The sequence below is a fragment of the Halichoeres trimaculatus genome, unplaced genomic scaffold (assembly GCF_033239565.1).
Source record: "Halichoeres trimaculatus isolate MK-OKI-2021-1 unplaced genomic scaffold, fHalTri1.1 fHalTri1_scaffold_15, whole genome shotgun sequence".
NCBI classification, from domain to species: Eukaryota; Metazoa; Chordata; class Actinopteri; order Labriformes; family Labridae; genus Halichoeres; species Halichoeres trimaculatus.
Window position 1 is genome coordinate 9,252,270 of NW_027437193.1, and position 24,058 is coordinate 9,276,327.

Here is a 24,058-nt window from a genome sequence, read left to right on the forward strand (position 1 = left end):
TGGTCCCCTTGGAGGAATGAATCTCAGACTTCAAAGAAGAGTCGTATTGTGCTCATTTTCCTGCTTGAAACTGTCCCTCTGACAGCTTTGAAGTAGCTTTACATGATTTACCAGAACTGAATGTGTTTTTCTGATGCCTTTAAAACTCTGGTCGACTCAAACTCAGACGCTATTTTCTTAAGAATTCTAGAAGCCTCCTCTACTGTTGCCTTGCCATAAAGTCCTATGCCACCTATCTTGTCAGGCTTTTGTGTATGGTTTTTAATAGTTTTGTAGATTTACTCTAGTGTTATTTTAATTTAATATTTTAATGAATCATTTATTTTTTAACTCTCTTCTTTCTTTAGTTAGATTATTTATCTTTAAATTTTATTTATTTCAATCATTTATAATCTTATTGTTAATTTAATACTTAAAATCATGTCAGCCTACTTTTAAGCTTTTAATTTTTTATAGGTGTGCATTTTTCTTCTCTCAAAGATCTTTGCATTATATATGTTTTTCCATTATCCTGTCTTATCTTATCTTGTACTATGTTTTTCAGCCACTCTAAAGCACCTTGAACCGCTTTCATTCATTGGCTTCATAGCATTATCCTGTTTCAAAGTTTACAGAAAAGAAGAGAAAAACAAAACAAAACAAAATATATATATATATATATATATATATATATATATATATATATATATATATATATATATATATATATATATATATATATATATATATATATATATACATATATATATATATATATATATTTGTATTGTTAATATATTATTTATTTTGTATTATTTATCAATAAGATGTAATAATTCAGTATATGTATATAAATTATTCATAATAACTAAATGATAAATAATTATATATTAAAATCACCATTTTATTTTAATTTCTTTGACCTTGGTAATTGTGCTATTAGCTAAACACAATGGTTTCTGTGGTGGAACTGCATATGAGCCAGTGTCAAGATTTGTTTCCTCAAGTGTTTTTGTTCTTCCCATGGCATGGAAAAAAAATATGGGACCAAAATCAGAGCAGAGGTAAGTGTCACACTTAAGATTGACACTCAATCTGTGATGTCACAAATTGAGTGACAATGGACTGCTTGTCACTTTTAATTCCAATGTGACTTCTTGAAGATGACATTCAGAACAGCCTACTAGAATTACTCAAACACACTTTTACGTGACATTTTGAGACTTTTTTGTACAATATGAAAAAGCAGACTACCCCCTCTTTAAGACTACACATAATTTCATATGTTAAGACAAATCGTTCTGTCTTGACCTGCTCCGTCTTTTCTGAGATACATTTGATTGGTTATATATCCAAACTGAGCTCACTCATATTGAACTTAGCATTATAAAACTATTCCCCACACACACGCTTGAACGGTCTGGATGCTTCTCACACACCCTCTCAGAGCTCCTGTTGCACAGTATCAGTGAATATTGCAACAGTAAAAAAGGCAGCGCCTCGCCAAAGCCCTGATCCCTCTTACTTCTAACAGGATTTGACCCTTAAGACCCGGAGCATGACCCTCATCTGCTGCAACACCATCATCCTGTTTAACATCCACTCTCACTATTGTCCTCCTGTCTCACACACACTCACACACGTATATTTTAGAGGCCGTGACACACACACACACACTTAACATGGATATTTTCCAGGGCCTCAAACCATCCTTCCGCCTACACACACACACATAAACTACTGCACACACACACACTCTCTACAGTATGATGCAACAGCTGCTTAATTTTACACATAACACACAACCTGATGGATCCAGTTAAATGTAAATCTTGAAGAAGAGCTCCTGGCACTGCAAAGGAGGAGAGGAATAAGGAGATGACAAGGTATGGAGGGTGATGAAGAGAGGAAGATGATGATGAAGAGTGGGGGTTAACTTGCTGCGAGAGGATGATACGATTGAGTGAGAAAGAGAGGGATGAAGGGGGAAAGAGGGAGGATGCAGGGAGACGAAGGAGAGGGGAGACTGAGCGGGCGGCTAAGCACCAGATTAAACTCCTGGGTCGTCAGCTGTAAAACAAACAGTCTCTTTTAGTAGGGATCAAATCCAGACTTAACCCCCCTCCCCTCCCTCCTCATCTTCCTCCCTCCTCATCATCCTCTATCCGCACACAAACACACACTCGCTTCGTCACAGAGGAGATAATGCTGCTCTCTGAAGGAGAAGAGGATGACAATCTCTGTGGAGAGCAAATTCCTGTGTCGGGCCTGTTTTTGTGCGCTGATGCTACCTAAATTGCCCCTCTGGGAACGTGAAGTTTTATTCCACCCAAGCAGAAGTCCTTCATTATATTTGTTTTTTCCCCTCCACCAGCTTCCGTTGGTGACAGACTGGGTTAATATCTGCCACAGAAACACTGCAGAGTAAATAAGGCAGAGGAGAGGCTTTTCTTTTCCTCACAATTCAGTGTTTATATTACATCTTTACAGTAATATTCCCCTGACAAGGCAGCCCGCCTCAATATTCAGACCGTTTGTTTAAACCCTTCTTTCTCTGTCGTATGGTTCTGGATACTGCCTGGGCGTCTCCATCAGTCCGAAGGCTCAATTTCCAAACTGTCAGCTTTTATGCTCACTCTGCCTTTGTAGTGTGTATGTGTGTGAGTATGTGTGTGTCCAAAGAGGTATACTGAGTAAATCCATAAGCATCCACAGCTTTCTCCTTTTATCGTGTTTGTCCTCTCGTGTCTTTGAAAGGACCAATCTGAGCGTTTTTTGGGAAGTGAGAACATTTTATCCAGCTGGTTTTCACTGCCTCTCTGGACAGTTTTAGGGTCCAGATTCTGAAAGTTTCAGCAGTACCACATGGACTTCAGCTGCAAAGCTTGCCGTAAAAAGCTAAGTGAACACCTGCTGAGAAAGACTGAGGGATATGGTTGAAAGCTAGTTTTCTAAGTCCTATTTTGAACCCAAAGTGGACCAGAGATCCATAAAATGCCTCAAGCACAAAAATGCAGTTTTTGTCAATACTTGACTCATGTTTCTCTGGACTCCAAAAAAGCTCCTGATGCCACCTTTTCCTTACCATTTCAGAACAATGTTGTGGAGGTTAATTGATAGTTGTAAAATGAGAAGACATTTTTATGAGCTCTTCACGTTAGTAGGTGTGAACTTTGGTCTTATGGCATATTTACGCCTGGTTTAAGGGTTGCTTTAAGTCCTTTTACACCACAAGAACTTTCCCCAGGAACCAGGTACCCTTTGAGGAATCCTGCTCATTTGACAGCAGGGTATAAATTTAGCACCTGAGTAGTTATTGTCACCCCTAACAAAGCCCTTATTTTGGGGGTAGTACTCTCCCTCTCCTCTTCTTTGAGACTGGTGGTGGAAATGTGTCTCTTCAAGATCCTGTTGTCACAGTTTTAAAGGTAAACATGTCAATTTATGAATCTCAGCTGATCATGTTTGTGGTAGACCAGATAATGATTAAAAATTTACATATCCATCAGATTAAAATGTTATGATAATCTAAAGATGTTTGCATTGGATGCTAAAAGTTTCCAGGTGAAAGAGTCGCTCTTTAAACTTAGGCACCCACCAATCTCTGGAATGGCTTTTACAATCCATCTTCTTGCTTTCAGTTGAAAGTTTCAGGGACTTGGGAACAGCATTGCTATGAGAGCCTCTCTCAAAAGTTGATTTAGGAAGTCCATTTCAGTGCTGTAACACAAGATTAAAAACAGTGCAAACTGAATGTCCTCCATGCTAATAGGCTAACTTTACTGTCGCACATGACGATGCTGGCCTGCCTGTCATCTTTTATGGTGCTGTTTCAATTTCCTTTTCTTAAAATTTCTTTAAAAAACTCAACATTTGTGAAACCTCAAAAGACTATAAAGTCTCTCTTTTACTAAAAAAATGTACCACTTAGCTAAATTATGCTATAAAGTGTATTGTTGTAAATATCAAACAATGTGTTTCTGTTGTTTTGTTGTTTCTCTCTTCTCTCCCCTACACTCTTTCCCTTCACCACTGTCTCTTTTCTGATATCACCTTGTTCCGGTAAAGCAGTAACCTTCAAATTGGCAACATATAGGAAAAAATATATACATTCCAAACACTAATAAAGAGAATCATCATCAATACAGCAGCCAGACCATAATTCTGTTGTCGTGAAGCTGGACAGGACAAGTTTGAGAAAAAAAAAATCAAACAACTCAATTTTCTTGCATTTTACAGAAAGTTAAATAACTATGTCAAACATTTTTTACATCATAGTAATGATTAGAAACCTTGACCCACCCACAACATGGAAACAAAACATTTTACTTTGCAAAATCTTCAGCAGTAATTGAGCGTTATGAGAAAATCAATGTTACAACCCTTCAAGGCTTAAGTCAGGGGCTGATGTATGTGATATCAAAAAAAGTCCTCACAAGTCTGTAAATTCAAACATATGTTGGAGTCTGTCCATGTATGTGTGTGTGTGTTTAGTTTGAGTGCTGTCTGCATGTGACCCAGGGTCTCAGAGGCTGCTAAAAGCACAACGTTCAACTCAATTAGCAGCATGCATAATTGATAGCTGTCTGGGAGAGTATTTGTATTTACACTGGAATTAAAAGCCTCCGGTGTCAGCTATCGCATCTCAGGGACGATAAGTGTGTGTGTGTGTGTGTGTGTCAGTCTGTGTGCTCTAGGAGGAATGCATAAGGATGCAGTCTGCTATAAGCTTAAATGGATTGGTGCTGGAAGCTTGTGTCTGCCTCCTTCTCTGCTGCAGTGGAAGCTAAATCAGAGCTAATCCAGCTACAAACACAGCAGCTCAGCTCTGTGTTTAGGTTAAGTAGTCCAGACTGATCTGATCACTGTCTGCTTTCATTGATGCAATGTTTTAAAATTTTACACCTGCTCTCCGATTTAGACAGGGTGTCATTCATACTAACTAAGGACATTTAACTATCAGGTATGGTTTTCTTTAATCACCTGACCTTAACATAGATAACATCTGAGAAACTTCTGAGATAACTCTTACTGATGAGATAAGACTAATTTGCTTCCTTGAGTTAATTGTTGGTGAATATTTAAAGAAGTAGTATAATTATTAGCATGAAGAATCCACTGACTGATTTTCATGATGGACGGTGCATCTCTATCACTTACCCATGAGAAGTGAAGCCAAAATGATGCACCAAAAGTGCAGCCAAGATATGTTATGTGGCTGGAGTAGTCTCAAGACTTGAACAAACCAAAACACACATTTAGCTTTCTGCTAATTTGATGAGGACACAAAAAGTTATGGACAGTTCAATGACTTTCTGCATCTTAGAGTTTGTTATATTCTTTCTTTCTTGCTGCACCTCAACTCCATGATGTCAATTACAGCAATTAATAATACTTTTTTGTGTTCAAACCTGGTCAACCAAGCGTGTACGTGTACCACTGGTGTTTCAGTGTAAAGTGTGACCCTGTTAACTGGGGACTCTAAGCTGAGTGCATCTCCCAAAAACACTTCACTTTTTCATTAAAGAAAGTTTTGATGGGTTTATTTTTACATAAAAATAATTAAGGTTGCATTCTAAAGAATTTTTTTCCTGCTTCAACATTTACCATCAAACAACCACTGACATGTTGGCTGAAGGTCGTCAGTTGGTATGGTCACTTTTAACTCCAAAGCACCTATTATTTGTGATCCTAACTGAACTCAGTAGAAGTTGCCTCTGCTGTTTTGCATGTCCTGTCTGAATATTTCTAAAGACATTTTTAGTTATATGATTCCCTTATCATTTTTAGTTTAATAAAATTCTGTAAATATTTGAAACAGCAGACATCCATCCTCACTTTCACTGTAGGCAGTCAGGTACTTGAGATTCATGTACTTGTGTGACCACTTCTAGGACAGCTTGAGTAAAATATGTCACCTCCACTTCTCTCAGCCCTCTGAGCCTGTGAGGCAGAGTACTGAGCCTGTTGACCCCGGTCAAGGTGACTCCTGTCGAGTAAAAGCAGCAGTAGAGGAGCAAAATGTGGCTCTGGTGTTGAGTTCATCTCCTATTTGATTCAGCGAGGAGCAAAACCTACAGTCACCTTCTCTCCACTCAATCATATCTTCCTCTCGGCTCACTGTAATCCACCGCGTATTAGAGGCACCTCCACCTATTTCCTCCCACTTTATTTTTTCCCTTTTCCTCGTCCTCTGTCCACGCCTGACCCTTTACACTCCCACTTGTAACGGTGGTAATATAAACCTATTTTACAGCTGACCTTTCTTACTCTGCCCAACAGCAGCATTTGACCTGGAGTCGGCTCTGTTTACAAATTCAAAGTAGGGGCTGGATTAAACGGTCTGGGTTTCATGTTTATTCCCAAACTTTGGATTAAAATGCCACAGAGTCAAAGGTGTTTTTGTTGAAGTTCATGTTTTGTCTGAACTGCAGTTTTGAAACCTGGCTTATTTATTTTACAGTAAGAAGCTTGTCACTACGAAACAAAGCTTGAATTTATGGCTTTAAAAACATTTGGCTCAATCGAATTACTTGATAAATCCACTAAAGTTGAATCCATTGGTAGTTTGCTTATTTGTTTGGCAAAAATAACTATTTATTATGTTATAATCACTCCTTTTTCATAACATAGACCTTCTTAGATATAAAGACGCAAAGAGAAGAATCTATTTTAACTGGACTGCCAAGGTGTGTGTTTTGTTTGGAATTAAATGAAGATCAGATCAAGTCAACTTTTCTTTGTTCAAGACAAATTTTTACTGGATATAATACAGTTGCTATACAGTTGCTAGGCGCCACCTTGTTGGCTATGGCTGCTTCTTGCAGCAGATTTTTCTTCTTTGTCCGTTTCTTGTAATTTTTTTTGTCTCTTTTTCGTAATCTTTGTATTTGGAGTGGATCATTACTTTGTGTGGCTCATTTGTTGGTCATGGACACCAATTTTTGTGGCTTCAGTGATATTTTTACAACTTTTTCTCCGTGTTTGTCTGGAGATCCCTCATTGCAACCATGGCCACATTGTTTACATGTGAACTCAGCTGTTAGCAGTCTGTAGCATGTCAATGCTAACTGGTGTAAGGCCTGATGTCTTCCCACAAGGTGAGGAGAAGGAGGTGAAGACGACCTTCTGGTTCTCAGGTGTGAGCCAAGAAGTGACGACATCGACCTGTCCTTCCATCCATAGTTATTGGGAACGTGAGATCTGTCTCCAATACGAGGAGCTAGCTGTGCTAACCCAGCAACAGAGGGAATACCGGAGGGCAGAGTTGCATCATGCCATTCACAGACATTGCTAACGGAGCTAACAGCAGACACCAATGCCACATTAGAAGAGCTTCACCTGCTGTGAGCAGACAGGATCCAGGAGACAGAGACTGAACAGACTGCTGAAGAAGCTCAGTCCTGGACCCTGTGGAGGTGGAGGCTGGCTGAACTGGACAATGATGGACAAGCTGTCATCATCTATTTTCATATGGACATTTTTGCACTTTCTATACACTTTCTTACTTTTGTTTTCTTGATTGCTGCTGTGACTTCAATTTCGTTGTACTTGTTACAATGACAATAAAGTTCTATTCTTTGTAGAAATACAATATATCAAGACAACAGTGTGATACAGCAGACAGGATTTGGCACATCAGGCAAGGATACAGAACAGTATGTTACAGCACAGTGCTTTGCTGTGAAATATGATACGAATTTGTAGGATATGATATTGTATAAAAAAAATAAACGCAAGAAAATTTTATGTAATACAATGTGGAAAGTTAGGGTATAATACACAATTTGTGCTGGATTTGAATGTAGCATACATGTTGGCCTGACAGTATGAAAATTTTTTAAAGTATTAAAAGCTTTAAAAGAAATCTGCCCGTTATCGTTTCCCTCACCCAAAAGGGCATCTAGAGAGCAGTACAGTTTTGGCCTTGTGTCCCTGATTGAGGGATGGGGGAGAGAGAGGGAGGGAGGTTGTAGGACAGAGAGGGGGAGGTGGAAGTGTGTGTGGTTGGGGGGTGAGATCAGATAGAGGGTTTAAGATTCGGCCCATCCATCCATCCTTCAGTCCTCTCAGACTCTTTAAGTGGGCCGGCAGACAAACCGATCATTGTCATTCATCTAACGAAGCCTCCTTCACTCCTGCTCCAATCGAGGTAACCGGACCAACTGAATTATTATTACACAGGGCTCTTTAATTAGCTCGTTCTTCGTCAGGGAGATGATGATCAGCCAGAAATCTTGATTGGTTAAATTACTTCTAATATTAAAAAATGCTTTTTGAAGACCTTAAATGCTTGACAGGCATGATAATTTTTACTTATTATCTTTGATTGTAGTGATCAGTGTATCCCTGCTCAAAGCTGGATTGATATTTATGCATTCAAGTGACACTTTTATTGAGTAAAACCAGCTTTGAATTGTAGTTTATTACTTTAACAGGCAATACAAATAGAGGGTTATAATGACAAAGATGAAATTTGCTCTACCTCATCGAGGAATGTGACATTTTTACTCATTTTGTTTATCACTCTTGGTATGTCTTGTGCTTTTACATCTCTTAATATGTTCCTGTCCTTTAAAAGTAGCTCATCTAGGAACTTTGTTTTTGTCTGAATATGGCCTGAAAATTAAACTGTTCTTTTCCCAGCACCGTTATTTTCCTGACAATGTCCCTGTGACCCTGCAGTGATCATGCGTGATCGTAGAGCTGCGCAGGGGAAAGAAATAAAATAAGAGCTGAGGGGAGACATCGTTTTCTTGTTGCTCCAAGATAAGAGGATATTACAGCTCGTGGAAGAGGGCTTAAAGGAAGAGAGACATCATTCAGTGGAGGAAAAGGGTTATGTGAAGCACTTCTTGGAGAGATGAGTTTTCAGCCTTCCAGGGAAGATGGTGGGCGTCTCTGTGGCTCTGAATCGCCTGGGAAGGTCATCTTGCCTGTGGGTGGAGGATGTTTGTTTATAAGAAAATATAAAAAATACTAAACAGTGTCTGCAGGGAAGATGATGCTTGCACACATTTATGTTGCTGCATTGGCTTAAATATAATTATAAAACAGCTATTGAATGAGAAGACGCAATTTCAAGCACATTATGAACTAAAAGAGATCGATGCATCTCATATTTACTTACAATTATTCTGATATTGACTTGAAGTAGCTACAGCCTGGAGATCTGGAGTCCGTGTTTGCTCTTAAATTTGTCGATAAATTAAAATGTGTGAGGACTTTAAGAAGAAGCTGCTGTAATCTGTGCTCTGTGATACCTAATTTTACACCACATGATGACTCATTAAACTTACTTTCAGACAACTTTCGGACGACGCTCTTAGTGATGAAGCCATTGAGTGGTTTCATCTGTGTTTTATTCTGTGTTGTGTTTGCAGATGCAGTGCAACTGCAGCTCCTCAGTGGGACACCTTTCATCGCCGTACTGGAGCAGAAGTAAGTGTGGTGATGTTTTTTGACAGTGTTTGTTTGTGTCTCCCCTGAGTGGTTTGAGAAATGTTTCATTTTTTTATTTTAGGGTTAATTTATATTCTGTGCTGTGTATCAGCCAAGAGCACAACAGTGGGATGGAGACAGATGGAGTCATGAGAAACAAGGACGCCTGCCGTCCGTGACAAACGCTGCAAACAAATATTGACCCATCAGACGGACTTTTGCCAGGATGTCAGTTTCCATCTTGGTTTTTGAGGGCTAGATGTGACCATATTGGGATGAGAGGCAAGGACGACTAGAGGTACCACAGGCTCTTCTGATTGGCTAACCCAAAATGTAAAACTCTGATTGGCTATTTGCCTTTTCAGAGATGGGATTTATGGTGAAAGCAACTATTTGGAGAGTGTTGTGACCATAGACTGTGAAAAAAATGGACGTCCGCTTGCTCGGCTTGAAGTGAGGTCTCCACAAAAACTGCTCCCCCTGGTGACTGGCTGCAGTATAGGTTAAAAAATCTGGCTTTCCAGCCATTCCAGATGGGCCGTGGTCAAACTTTAAAAATTAATACGCCTCGTAGAAATGTTTCTCACGTCCGATTGTTGAGGTGATTTGAAGATATTTGGCTGTCTTGAATTCAAGTCTTCTTTGTTCTGAAAAGTTCCGTTTTCATGAGTTATACGAGGTTAAAAACAAGGCTTTATGTAACGTTTAATGATGATTGACAGCTGCTGTTCTTGTGTATTTTTTGGGGGATTGTAAAATATGTCGGGAGGTAGAGTCAAGAAGAGATTAGATTCTCGAAAGAAAAAAATATACATATTTTTGTCCCCCAGCTCCACTCAGATTCTCCCAGAATCCCCCGTCGTCTCAACTGAGCAGACTCTGGCTGCACAATTGCTCAATGTCCACTCTATATACAGTCTATGGTTGTGACAGGCTGCTCATGGCTTATGTGTCACAGTCTTCTGTTGGTCTGTCCAGTTAATGAATATGACAGATGAACAGGAGAGGACTCAGTCCATTAAGAATTACTAGCACAGGGGTGCACTTGGCCTAGCTTTTAAGGCACATGCCTCTGGTTTGACTCTTGGCCACGCCCCTTACTGCATGTCTTCCCCTGCTCTCTACTACACATATTTCTTGTCCCTCTTCAGCCCTTTTTTTGTTATACAATTAATAAAAGGTGAAAATTCCCCCCAAAATATAATTTAAACATAAGATAACAAGCAAAGTCCTGACTGTCAAATGACATTTCTTGGCAACAGTCTGGTACCATGATGTTGACAGTCATTGTACCAATGATGGACAGGAGTCTGCAAATATTTTGCTTTCTTTCACTGTGGCTTTGGAAAAATGTTATTTTTTTGAGTCCTTCAAGATCCTTCAGATTTTTATATTTATATTCATATTGTCAGTCTGTTGTGCTGCTTTCTTTGAAGTTGAAAAATTATATATTGGAGAAACATCTGTGTGGTACTCATTTGTAGTAGATATTATAAGTTGAGACAGAAAGGGTGACTACGTGTGTGGATGTTTTGCATCCATTGTATAAAGTCTCTTCTCTTCCCTTCTTTGTCTGTCTTAGCAGCTGGCTAGACTTCTTCCGCTCTGTGGAGGAGCGGGTAGTGGTCCCGTGGGGGTGTGTCTCTACCGTTTTAGCACCTACTACAGGCCTAGCATGCATACTACAGCATTTTTAGTCCCTCAGCGTTTCCATGTAAACGCAGATTTGTTTTCACTTTATTTTGCATTTTTGGATTACACATTGTCATGTAAATGGGGCCTTACTATATGTCCCTGCTGCATGAGTTAGTTCCCTTGGTGGGCCACCCAAGACACAAAAAGTCTGGACCGCAGATGGGAGCAGCAGGGACACAAGAGAATAGCGTTTGCAGACATTCATATAGCTCATCTTTTTGATATCACAAGGGATGATAATTTTGGCTAGGTTTTAAACTACAATTATAGTATTACTCTTGTTGAACCAGATGTTGATAAAGCACCTAGGTCATCAGTGAAGCAACTTTTCAATAAAAAGTCAGCCATGCTCAAATATTACGCAGATTTGTCTTCTACTGGTCTTTAGAATGGATCATGTTTGAAACAATACATTAGGCTGTTGGGTACAATCATGAACCAGTGATTGGGACCAAAAGCGCATAACAAAATTGCTGGCTGATTTATCAAAGGAACTTATAGTTAGGGCCATGATCTCATAGACCAGTTAATTGAGTTTACTTTTTTTGTAACCAGCAGACTGGCCCCCTGTTGGCCACCAAATAGATTGCAATTCTGTGCTGACTTCAGTTATTAACCAAAGACAAGATCAGCTTCTTAAAATGAGCGAGTGTTCAGCCATTCTGTGCCACACTGGATGGAAATACATTTGTCAACTTTATCTGATCCCTTTATTGGAGTTTTTTGTTTCATGATTATATTCTGTGTAGATTAAAGGTTTCCTGTTTTGTCATCAATCAGATAATTACCTCACATAGAGGTAAACCTTAGCATAATGAACAATCACAACTTCAATCTGTCGGATTCCAGGTCTGTTTGGTGTCATAAATCAAATAATCAGGATATAAGCTGCACACACTCCATAATCTTTTCTAAATGTCATGTGGAAATGAAGAATCCAAAGATATCTGCTGTGCTGAGAGAAACTTCAGCCTGTGTGAGAAATCACCATGTTTTTAACCCAACATAATGAGCCTAAACTGTTTTCTCATAATGAAGGAGTGATTAGTGGGAGCTTGCACGAGAAGCAAAGCTTCATGATCACACGATCAGATAATGAAAGAAGTAATTACACATACTCATGTCCTCTCTGGCCCGGCACAACTCTTCTATTCACCAGCTCCTCTGCTTCAAATAACATGCTAATTGCTAATTTAGTGAGATGAAATGTTTCGTTTCCACATTTTTCATTCTATCAACATCCAATAATAGCTTTTTGTGACACATTGTTATACAAACTAATCAACACATTGTGAACAAATGGACAAACAGTCCCTGAACAATACAACAAGGCTCTCTGTACAAAAGTCTACTTGGAGCTCAAACTAAAGCTTGAATTGACAAAATGACTAAAACTGAGTAAAAAATGATAAGATCAGCTGCACATAGAGCTTTTACTAAGTTGCAGCAAATAATGTTTTGTTACATCTTCAGAAAACACACAATAATTATTATTTTTAATTTCTTACACAAACTAAAAACACCAAATCATGGCAGTGAGATAATGACTCACTAAAATCTGGTGAAAGTCAAAATTTTACACATTATTTCATCCGAGATGCAAAACAATGTAAAATCAGTGCACTTACAATATGTGCTGATCTGTGGCAAATAAAACAGATAATACTTTCCCAAAGTTTCTTAAAACATCACAAAAACCCTGCTCCTTAGTTACCAGACACAGAAAAAGAGATAAATATTCTCAAGTCTATTTTGAAGCTGTGAAGCTGCAGAGAGCAGCTTGTTAGTTTGACACAGAGAATGGAAACAGAAGCAAATTGTTAGCACAGCTCTGTCACAACAAATAGAGTAAGGGCCAAAGCTCTCTGAATACAGCACATCTCTTTTTCTCAGTTGCATCACATTTGCTGTGAGCAGATGAGTATGGTACCAAGTTTCTTAACTAGATGGCAAGAAAGAAAAAAACACTCAAAGTGTCAAACCAAAGCTAAGAAAAATGCTATGATTAAAGCTTACTACAAAAAAACAGCCAGAATCAGAACTCTACAGCTAAACTTAGGTCATGTGAAATTTTCTCCTGTTTCACAATAACAATAATCAGTCAGATGACGTATTCACTCTATACTGCCGAACCTTTCATACTTGATACATGAGCTCCAAAAACCTCTATCTTATCAACATGATAAATAGTTTCCTTAAAACCCTGTTAAAGTTGTATTTTTTTCCTATTTTGAGGATTATCATAAACTACAGGCAGCTGCAGTTGTAGTTTTGTTGTAGCCTTTTTCAAAACAGCTGCTCTCATGAAATCCTCAACTCATTTTTCTTTTCAGGAAAATAATTGCTAGCTTTTAAGAAGTTTCAGTAAGAAACTAATAATCAGAAATCCCATTCATTTTAAATAGGTATTTTCTGCATTGAAGATTATATGTGATACCAAAAGTTTTACAAAAATAGTTGACAAAACTATTAGCAAATGTGACAACAAAAAGATATCACAAAAATATGCTACAGTTGTATTTATTTATTTTTTGTGGATTTTAAAAAAAAAAAGGGTTAATAAAAATCTCAGTTCAAAAAAAAAAATTATGGCAATTTTTGTGGTGGGTCAGGCTTTACAGTGTTGAATTATAAGTCACATGGGGTAAAGTGAACCTTTACTTCAAAACAATTTACTTTTAAACAAGAAAAACTTTAAACAGTGTTCATACACGGTATCATGGAATGTTTAAAAAAGCTTAAGCCCATGACTGAGAAAATATGTCACATTTGTGATTTAACAAATGGAAAACAGGGCCCATTTGCAAATAATACTACTTAAAATACTTTTTAAATCTACTTGGAAAAAAAAAACACAAAAGGACACTGGAGCACAAACAGGGGGCAAACAAGAGGGAAACACTAGTCCAGGACAGGAGATTAAACTAAACTGGACACACAGGGACCAAAAACTGCAAAATGAAACAGGAAACACACAAAACAAGGATCACTAAGAATAAGACTTAAAGGTTATATCGGGCAAAAAGTAATGGAATAAATCAACAAAATACAGATCAACGTGGTTTTGAAGCCAAAATACCCCCGTCACAGGCGCCACCATTGGCTGCCTTTGTGCAGCCAGAGTCTGTGCAGCAAAGGCTATGAGGGACTCAGAGAGAATCTGAGTGAGGCCAGATGACAAAAATTATTATTATTTTTTTCTTTTGAGTGTCTAATCTCTTCTTGGCTCTCCCTCACAATATATTTTACAATCCTCCAAAAAAGTACACAAGAACGACAGCTGTCAGACGTCGTTAAATGTTACGCAAAGCCTCGTTTTTTAACCTTGTATAACTAATGAAAACTGAACTTTTCAGAAAAAAGAGGACTTGAATACAAGGCAGCCAAATGTAATCTTCAAATCACCACAACAACAGGTGTGAGAAACCAGGTGTATTGATTTTTAAGGTTTGACCACAGCCCATCTGGAATGACTGGGGAGATGGATATCTTGACCTATACTGCAGCCAGCCACCAGGGGGAGCAGTTTTTGTGGCAACCTCACTTTAAGCTGAGCAAGATGGCGTTCATATTTTTTACAGTCTATAATGGTAATGAAATACAAAACTTTGTCTTTGTTAAAGTTAGAAAACTGTGTCAAAGTCACTCAAATTTTGCAGCATCTCATTCAAAATAAGGACCTGTGTCCATTGACATCATTTCTGTGACCTGGCAGCGCCTACCTCCTGTTAAAAAAAAAAAAATGCAGTTTAGCATTTTCAGCATCCAGTAAAAAGAAACACCTTTAACATTAACTGTCTTTTCTATCTGCGGTCACTCTTTTAAATATAGCCTGAAGAGCAGCGCTTCACACACCAATGTTACTTCACTGCCACTTTGTGATTGGATTTCAACTTAGAGAAGTGAAAAAGCTGTGGAAACTTTATGACCTGGAAACACTGAGTGCAGTGAGAAGCACTCTGACATTGTTGTGGGTACTACCAACAAGAATGTGTGTGAGATTTGATGCGCTTGTTTTGTTTTCAATTAAAATTTCATCGAATGAGACAAGCAAATAATCAATTATTTATTCTGTTTGCATTTAAGTATCCTAAACTCTTTTGAAACATTAACATTCATACAAAACTCTGTTGTTGCGGCTTGGCTGAGGAGCAGAAAATATCCATTATAAATCAATTATGAGGTTATAGCAGCTTACAGGGGTGAGATAAGTCCAAGGTCTATTGACTCACCGTGTCTGACACTCGGAGGAAGGAGTTGAAAAGTTTAAAGGCCACAAGCAGGAATGACTCCCTGTGGCACTGTGTGGTGAATCTTACTTTTATGAGTTCTTCATATAACATTGAAAAGCTCCATCTCAACGCCACTGGCTCTACGGATTAGTTTGTTCCTTCAACTTAGTGCTCCAAAACAACCTCGAGCTGGATTGTACCCCCCTCAAACTCTACAGACCTCCTCAGCCTGGTTCAGCAGATACTGAAGGACCCCTGAAATTAGCTTTCTTGTTGAGGCTTTCAATGTTTTTGTTCGTTCTACAGTCCAGTCTTTTATAAATTTACTCTCCCAGGTACAAGGCGTTCTCCTCATCTCTCTTTTGATTAAATCAGTAATCACGTTTTTTTTCTCAGTCCCACTCTCATCAATACCACACCACTTCAGTCATTATTCCTAAGTGGCTTACTTGAAACTTTCAAAATTGTCTTGTGCCTCCACAGCTTTGCTTTTCCCTGATTGGGCCTACAAACCAGCCTGGTCGCCAGGCTCCAGGCAGGTGCAGCTTTGGCACTTCTTGTTGGAGCTGCTGGGGCGAGGCGAGGTCGGGGCCATCGGCTGGGGAGGAGAGTGGGGCGAGTTTGTCATCAGGGACCCTGAGAGGCTCGCCAGGCTGTGGGGGGAGAGGAAGGGAAAACCACACATGAACTACGATAAACTCAGCAGGGCACTCAGGTGATGCAAAGTCCATTTTTCATATTTGTCCTGACACATGCATGGGAATGACGAAGGATGCAGGGCTTTAACAGTGCATGTTTGTTATTCATCATAATAACATGGCTGCCATTTTCCACAAATGTCACAGCCAGGGGGAAACTCAAATGCAATTGTTCAAAACCAGAAAAATGGCTACAATTTCTATACTTCTAGACGAATCAAGAAAATTAAAGGATAATGAATATACAAAAATGTTGGAATGTTGGAGTCTCAGTCATACTGCAAGATAAAACAACATCCAACAACTCTTTAGCTTCCCAAGAGAGCTGCTTTTCCTCATTTGATTAGCTCCCTAGCTAGCATTAAAGTGCCATATTTTATATCATTAAACTATTCAACTGTAATGTTAGCATTAGGTCAACTTCTGGAAATCAGAGTGGCTATTACTGACTTTAGCTTATAGCTGTTAGCCAATGTTATTAGTAATTTATCTGCTAGCTTAGTCTGATGTTGTGCTCTATGTGGGCAGTTCAGTAACTACTAAAATATTGCTCTAAGGTTTAATTTCAGGTTTTTAAGCCATAAACCTCAAGGATTTGACTAATTGCAATCATCTGTTTTTTTTTTGATAACAGAAACCAGGATATTTGACTAATCTACAACTTAGAATGACATAACAACAGCAAACATTAGCATTTAGCCCGTTATTTGCTAACTTCATTCTTGTATAGTGTTACAAGCCAGAGCAGAAAATTACTACCTTATGACGATAGCTAGCTTAAAGTAAATGGTTAATAATGCTGTCTTTATAAGCTCACAATGAGTTGTTTTCATTCATAGTTTTTATTTACTGACAGCTAATTAACAACTTGAATTGATGGCATGAAACTATTTTCTTGCTAACATCTGCTGGTAAGCCAACATTAACAATAGCTTGAAATTTGAAGCTTTTCTGTCTCATTTTTTTAACTTGCGTTGACTAGAAATGGTCACAAGCCAGTAAGAAAAGAAAAAAACACAAACATTACCATTTAGCCTGCTAATTGCTAGCTTCACTCTTGTATAGCGTTACTAAACAAAACAGACAATTATTACTACCTTGTGATGTTAGCTGGCTAAAGGTCAATGGTTGCTCATATTCCTTTTCTAGTAAGTTCAAAGAAATGTTTGTTTTGTGACACATTTTTATCTACTGACAGCTAAATCACAACAGGGGTGAATGCAGGTAAGCTAATGTCCACATCATCAGGGAAGTTGCAACTTAAACATCATATTTTGTAAAATTTCATTTACTTTTTTGATAAATAGTCACAAGCTGGTGTAAACCAACAACTCACATAAACCTAAAGTGGGAAGTTGCACAGTGTTTATCATGTAACATTATCATGTTAGCTAGGGTTTAGTAAAATGCTAATGTTAATGTCTATGGTAGCTTGCTGTTTACCCTGAAATCTGTCTGTTTATAGGATTTTCAAAGCTGGAATACAACATTATGCAGCATTTAGCTTCCCATCCTGAGCATTACATCAGAGGAATTATGCTGCTCTATGAATATGGACAATTCTCCCTCCCTGTACAGCTTCTCCCCAAGGCTGCTGCCGCTGCTGCTGTAAATAAAACGGACCACTCGCCATAAACGTTTTCAATTAAAATGTAAAACCCCAATGCCTCCAGACACTTCTCATTTGGGAATCTAAATTCATGTGTTCCTGCAGCCTGCCCTGAAGGAGTATATCCACATATAGCCTGGTATAACACACACATCCAAAACAGAGACAGTTAGAGTTAAGTCTGACACAGAAACGTTTTATTTCCAGATACTACTACAACAAACGCATCCTGCACAAGACTAAAGGAAAAAGATTCACCTACAAGTTCAACTTCAGCAAACTCATCCTGATCAACTATCCGGGACATCCTTCACCTCCACCTCCACCATCCAGCCATCAGGTCATCTTTATGTTTTCATCACACATCACAAATCACAGCTTAAAGGACTATACGGTATTATTACTTTTCATATAACACAATTTTAATAAACATTCCTCTATACATCTTTGATTTTCAATGCCAAATTTCTTCCCGTACAAGCAGCAATTCTGATCAGTTTTCAAAAATACAGTATCATCCTTTAAGAGCTTTATCCCAAAATGAATCCTCCAGCTGTCTCCAGTTTTTTAAGATAGACACATTTTATTAAAACAATTACTGCAAATTTATAATTTATCCTAAAACTGTCTGAATTGAATATAAATCATGACCAGAACTTTATCATTTAATATGAAATTGACTTTCTGACTGATCTCCTAATAAAGAGAGGATTCAGTACCATGGTTGTATTACATTCACAGCCAAACCCTGGGCTTAGGTTACCCTTCACCTCCTCTAAAGCACAGCACTTTGTTTGACTTCATGATTAATTTTCTAGAAGCAAAGCTTTGTGTGTTAAAGTAGGAAAGTGCTTTATAAGTGGAGTCCATTAAATGATTTTCTGTTAGTTTCAGGAAATTGGAATCCCAGTTTGGAATAAAGCTGTTAGTATTATGTGATGTGATTAATTCTTTTTTTTTTCTCAGTAAATTTCAATTTTAAATGGGGCTAGTGGTGTACAAAATATTAAGAACACCTTTTTGCTGCTAGGTTAATTAATTTTTCAACAATCCAAAAGCTTTCTTTCTTTTCTGCCTCCTCTAAAACCATCAACTTGAATCTGCTTATTTCAAGGAGTCAAAGATACAAAACAACCTGGTGCTCCTCATATTTTTTGTGCATGAAACCTCAGACTGCATTGTATTGCACACATTCATGCATCCATTTCAACAATCCTCCCATCTCACTCTGCATTCATCCACCCTCCAGCTGATACAGAGCAGTCCTCTTCCTTTTCCTCTCCTCCCTCCTGAAAGTGGTCTTCCTCTGTGTGGAGGAGCAGGCTCAGTGATGGACAGAGGTAAGGACACTCCAATAAGCGACTCTGCAAGGTCCGAAAAAAGTCTAATAGTGTTCCTGTTACTACCTAAAAACATTCATTCTGGGTTGTTTGTAACTGTTCTGGCTCTGTTTGATGGTCTGAGGGACGAAGAGACCACAATTGTTGATTTTGGGGTCTAAAATGTGAGGAAATCCTCCACTTTTTACATGCATGTTTTGTTGTTGTTGGCAAATCTTGTATAAGAGATATGTCAAGCTTATTTGTCAGCTCAACCTGTGTAGCTCTGAGGCTCAAGATCACCTGATAGAAGTCCTAAATCAAATATTTATAAAGGTAAATTGTATTTTCGAATAGTGTGCAGTCTGCCTTACAGAAAAATAGAAAGAAAATGCGGAGTGTAGAAATTCACAAAGCCAACAGTGTAAGGTAAATAACCATACACAAACAGACACCCAACTGATGAATATATTGATGTATTTACATCATTTGCACACATGCAGACATAAGGTAAACTTCTTTTGTTTTGTTATCCTGTTGGAATATGTATGTTTGTTTGGGACTACTTTTCATTGCAGATGGATAAAAAATGTTTTTCTAATGACTGTAAAAAGCTGCAGGAGGCAATAAGTGTTTTAGTTACAGGTATAGACCATAGACTTAAAGGTCCCATATTATGCAAAAATCACTTTATAAATTCTTTTAGTGAAATTTGTGGGTCTTTGGCTTTCCTCCCAACCCACAAAATGTGATATTTAATAACAAAACCTGTACTAGTAGTAAAATCCTGACCTAAAACGAGCGGTTTGGATTTTGGGGATTTGCCGACGTCAGCGATTCCCTTTTTTGACCAATCAGGAGCAAGTCTGACCTGATTGGTCCGCCGGAGCAGATACCCCCGAACCTCCTCCCCACCCACTCCCCTCCCCTAAAGTAAACAAGCTTCCCTGTTTTCTAAATATTGTGCACTCGGAGCTCATGGCGCCGCTCTCAGTGACGCCGAAGAGCGGGACGGTATCAGCGGTGGCTCATTTACATATGAAGGTCACGCCCACTAAATCAGAGCGTTCTGAACAGAGGGGCTATGAGAGCCTGGAAACAATGCTGCTGTGCTTGATTTATTGTTTTTTTGGACCAAAACATGTTACTTCCGTTTCATGAAGATATTAATGATCCATATTAAACTGCAGAAAAAGAGCATAATATGGGACCTTTATTGCAACACATTATAATGATTACAAAGTAGATACATTAATACATATTCATTAGGATGCTAATTGAGGTTTTATGGAAAAAAAAACACACAAAACAAAACAAAAACAAAGAACACTTCAGTACCACCAGAGTGTGTTTCATCTTGCATCCCATCCTCCTAATATGCATTTTCACTCTCAGTGTATCATCACTGCACTGAACTCACTCAAAAGCTTGTTTTCTCAAGTCCTGAAGTTTATTCTGGTTCAAGCTACAAAGAAACAGATTTTCTTCTTGTTTCTCTTTGCATGAGTTGTTTTTATATTTCAAGCAGGAACATGGTGTGAGTTTTATAAAATGAGAAACCCAGCGCGTCCGTAACCTTGAAGACAAATTCTGCTGGTTTTAAAAATGATCTAATCTGGGATTCTGGGATTCAATGCTGATATCTATCATATCTATTCTGCTGCACGCTTTGCAAACTGTAACACTGCAGACTGTATTGAGTTATTGATGGGAACAATAATTGAGCTTCAATAGAAAAAAAAAGGAGCAGCTACAAGAAACAAAAGTAGGTTTCTTATAACAAGAAAATCTTACCTGGGATTTGTCTCACTTGCCTTTTTCAGAGCTTGCACAGTCCCTCTCTGCAGTTAGTTTCTGTGGATTAAACCGCTGGAAAAAACATCAAGTGAACCTTGAAAGTATATAGTAACAGTTTCAAAATGAATCCACGCGGGACTTGTGGTAAAAAACAACAAAGAACATTAACTCAAACCTGTACCAAAGCTTGATAATATACTTTTAACTGAATATTTTCTTTATGTCACCACTTTACTCATTGAGGAGTGGTGCTTTTTACTCCTCTGAGATCATTTAAAAGACATAGTGCTCCTACACAGTGAGAGCTTTCTCTTAGTTATAAAACAGAAGTGGATATATGATGTCTTTTTATGAGCTACAGAAACAAACAGCCATTAAAACACTGATAGAACATAAACGTGGCCCATGAGTATGTCTATGTCATCGTTTTTCAATGCTCAGCCAAAGTGATCATCTGCACATGACGAAATCAGCCTTTATTTATGTTTCCACAGCCAAGATTTCTGATTAGTAGTACATTCAGATGTTAGGAAAAATCAAAATGAGACGACTCATCGTTTAACACATGACACTTTGGAACCAAGGAGACCAGCGTCTGGAGTTTGAATGGGAAATGTTGCCCCAGTTTTCTGATGAGTCGACTGACTGCAGGGAGGTGAGATTAGCCCTTGGACCCTTCTACTACAAAGCCATGCTGCATTTGTTGTTCCAAAACCTGTATATATTATTGAATGTTCTTGAGTCTTAAACACATGGGCAAAACATGATCATCAAACAGGCCAAGGGGTCTAAAACTAAATAGTCCCTAAAGCACCTCCTCCTTTTTAATTCCTTGGAAATACAGTAACGTTGGTTCAGCACGTTGATCAAAGAGTCATAGTTTTAAGGGTGGAAAGCCTATCACAACAAAGATGTGAATCTCGTCCTTATAAGTATCAGACTCTGGAACAATCTCAGTATCCAGGGTGTTATTAACGCCATGAGTTTCCTCAAACGTGTATACTGAAATATTGTAAACTAATATTTACAATTGCCTCGTGTCTCTTAGCAGCTAAATAAATAGTGTCCATGATTTCCAAAAAGAATGTTTAAGTTTGTTTAGTCAGACTAAGGGACAACATCCAGTTTACAACAACAAAGCCTATGTGGAAGTGCTTGTAGTTGCAGTTTGTTTATGGTCTGCTTGATGCTAGCTTAAAAAAAAAAAGAAACCACATACACACCAAGCCAAAATGACAGACTTATGAAGCATAAAAAATTGTAAAAAGAAACAACTTGGGTCTGAATTGCTAATTTCACTTTTGGCACTGACTGTACAGGGGATTCTCTTTTCTCTTACTCAACGGTTCAGAAGATGTGAAAATCTTGAGTTTGTCCAATCAGAGGTGTAGCTCACTTGACTGACAGGTCTTGCACCCTGTAGGTGTTAGTGAGGAGGCTCAAAGCATGCTTCCAGAGTCAGCATTTCCAATATGGCACCTGCCAATGATTGGCTTCATTACCCTGTTCAGGAACAGATGGGTGGCATTGCTGAGACTACATCCATGTATTATACAGTCTATGATCAGACCTCAGAACAGATCTCCTCTTCACCTCTGTATCTCAGATGGGCTCAGGTCTTAAGAAGTTCTGAATCATGCTTAAGTTTCATTTTCTTCTTACATTTATCAAGGCAGAGGCAAACTGTGGTCACAGATGGCAGAGTTTTTGAAAGTCTTTGGACCTATAATCTGCAAACTATTCAACCTTTATTTTGTATCAGTGAAATCTTACTTGGACGAAAGGATGTATCATACTTAATTCCTGGAAAAGTCACACACAGTTAACTTATAAGAAAATATTTTTACAGTCTAGTTTTAGCACTTTCAGCTGCTTTTAATGAATTATGTAAATTATTCCTTCCTCCACCACTGAGATTATAAAACTCTTGAACACCTGGCTGATCTCTCTCTGTTTCTCCCCCTTTCTCTCTCAGCTGTCCTCCCTGTGCCTCATCCCTTCCTGCTCCCCTGCTGCCTCCCAAAGTACCTCCCGATGCCACATGCTGTCCACAGCCACTTCCCCTTTGTTCCTTCTCCTTCTCGTCTGGGACTCAACCTGGAGGAGCTGAGGGAGTCGGGTCTGCCACCTCTGACCTCAGCCCTCCACCTCAAGAGCCCCACGGGCTGGGATCATCTGAACCACATCCGTCGAGGCCTGTTTGTTGGAGTGAAGCAGACAGAGACTGAGAGAGAGGGGAGGAGAGGGGGGAGCGACACACAGACAGGGGAGAGGGAGTAAAGAAAAGAGACAAGCTTCGACAGATGGACAACTCTCCCCCTCCAAAAGGCACTGTTTTGTCTTTTTATGTAATTTTTGGCTAATTATTCAATAGTCCGTTGTGTAATCCACTGACTTTGTATTTATTGAGTTGGACCATGATGTTTGGTTGTTTGTTTGCTTTCTGCTGAATAGAGATGTTCAGGAAGTAGCTTTTTCGTCTGTCAGCACTTCATGCCACAGTCGGGGAATTGCACTTGTAAACAATTAACAACACGGCACTTGTGTTTGAGTTAATAAAGCAGAACGCTCAGCTTACATTATTCAGCTGTTTGTCTTGCATTCACCCCCCCTTCTCCAGGCTTCATGAAGATAATAAGAGCTGCTGAATAAATGTTGCATTTCAGCAGACACTGTGAAATTTTCATGACGGCAGCCTTCATGTCTTCTTAACAGCATCAGGACCAACAACTGCTGCCTGCAGTTACCACCCCCATACAGCAGGGGGCAGTAGTAGCTTTGATATCCCGCGAAATGTTTCACTGCACAGATTTTCCCGGGAGAGTCAGAGCCGAGATATGTAAAGAGCAAGAGGTGTCACTCCGTCCCTATTTTCCGGGTACCATGATTCCAAATCAGGTGTATGAAAACATGGTGTTTCCTTAAACTTAAATTGGGGACTCGGGGGAAAAAAAATAACTTGACCGTTATTTCCCCTAGTTTCTGACGCGATGAATCTATTTTTAAAGATTTTTTTTTTTTAAATTGAAAGTAAAATGATTTTATGTAGCATTTGTTCCTGATATTGAAAAAAACTATCAAGAGTTGTGTTAAGTTTAGAACAGTACATAAGGGGTAGAAGACTCTTTTTCACTTTATCTGTTCAGACATGGTCACGAATTCAGATACCAACCGTTACGGCCCACCTTGTTTAATAAAAGCCTTAACTAGCTGTGTGTGTTTTCCCAGTTTGTCCATAATGAGTCCCACAGATGTTCTCTAGTGGTTTAGTGTCTCATAAAAAAAGTT

General features: G+C 38.7%; 1 protein-coding gene across 1 annotated transcript; it reads left to right on the forward strand.

The window, feature by feature from the left end:
• The first annotated feature begins 8,053 nt into the window (after nt 1-8,053).
• LOC141804725 (transcriptional regulator ERG) lies at nt 8,054-23,202 on the forward strand. The gene is made up of 6 exons (XM_074689332.1): nt 8,054-8,131; nt 9,363-9,420; nt 15,831-16,062; nt 17,862-17,994; nt 18,904-18,994; nt 22,746-23,202. Exons 2-6 carry the CDS (start codon nt 9,363-9,365, stop codon nt 23,048-23,050), a joined length of 819 nt encoding a protein of 272 aa, XP_074545433.1. The 5' UTR covers nt 8,054-8,131; the 3' UTR covers nt 23,051-23,202.
• The last annotated feature ends 856 nt before the right edge of the window (nt 23,203-24,058 follow it).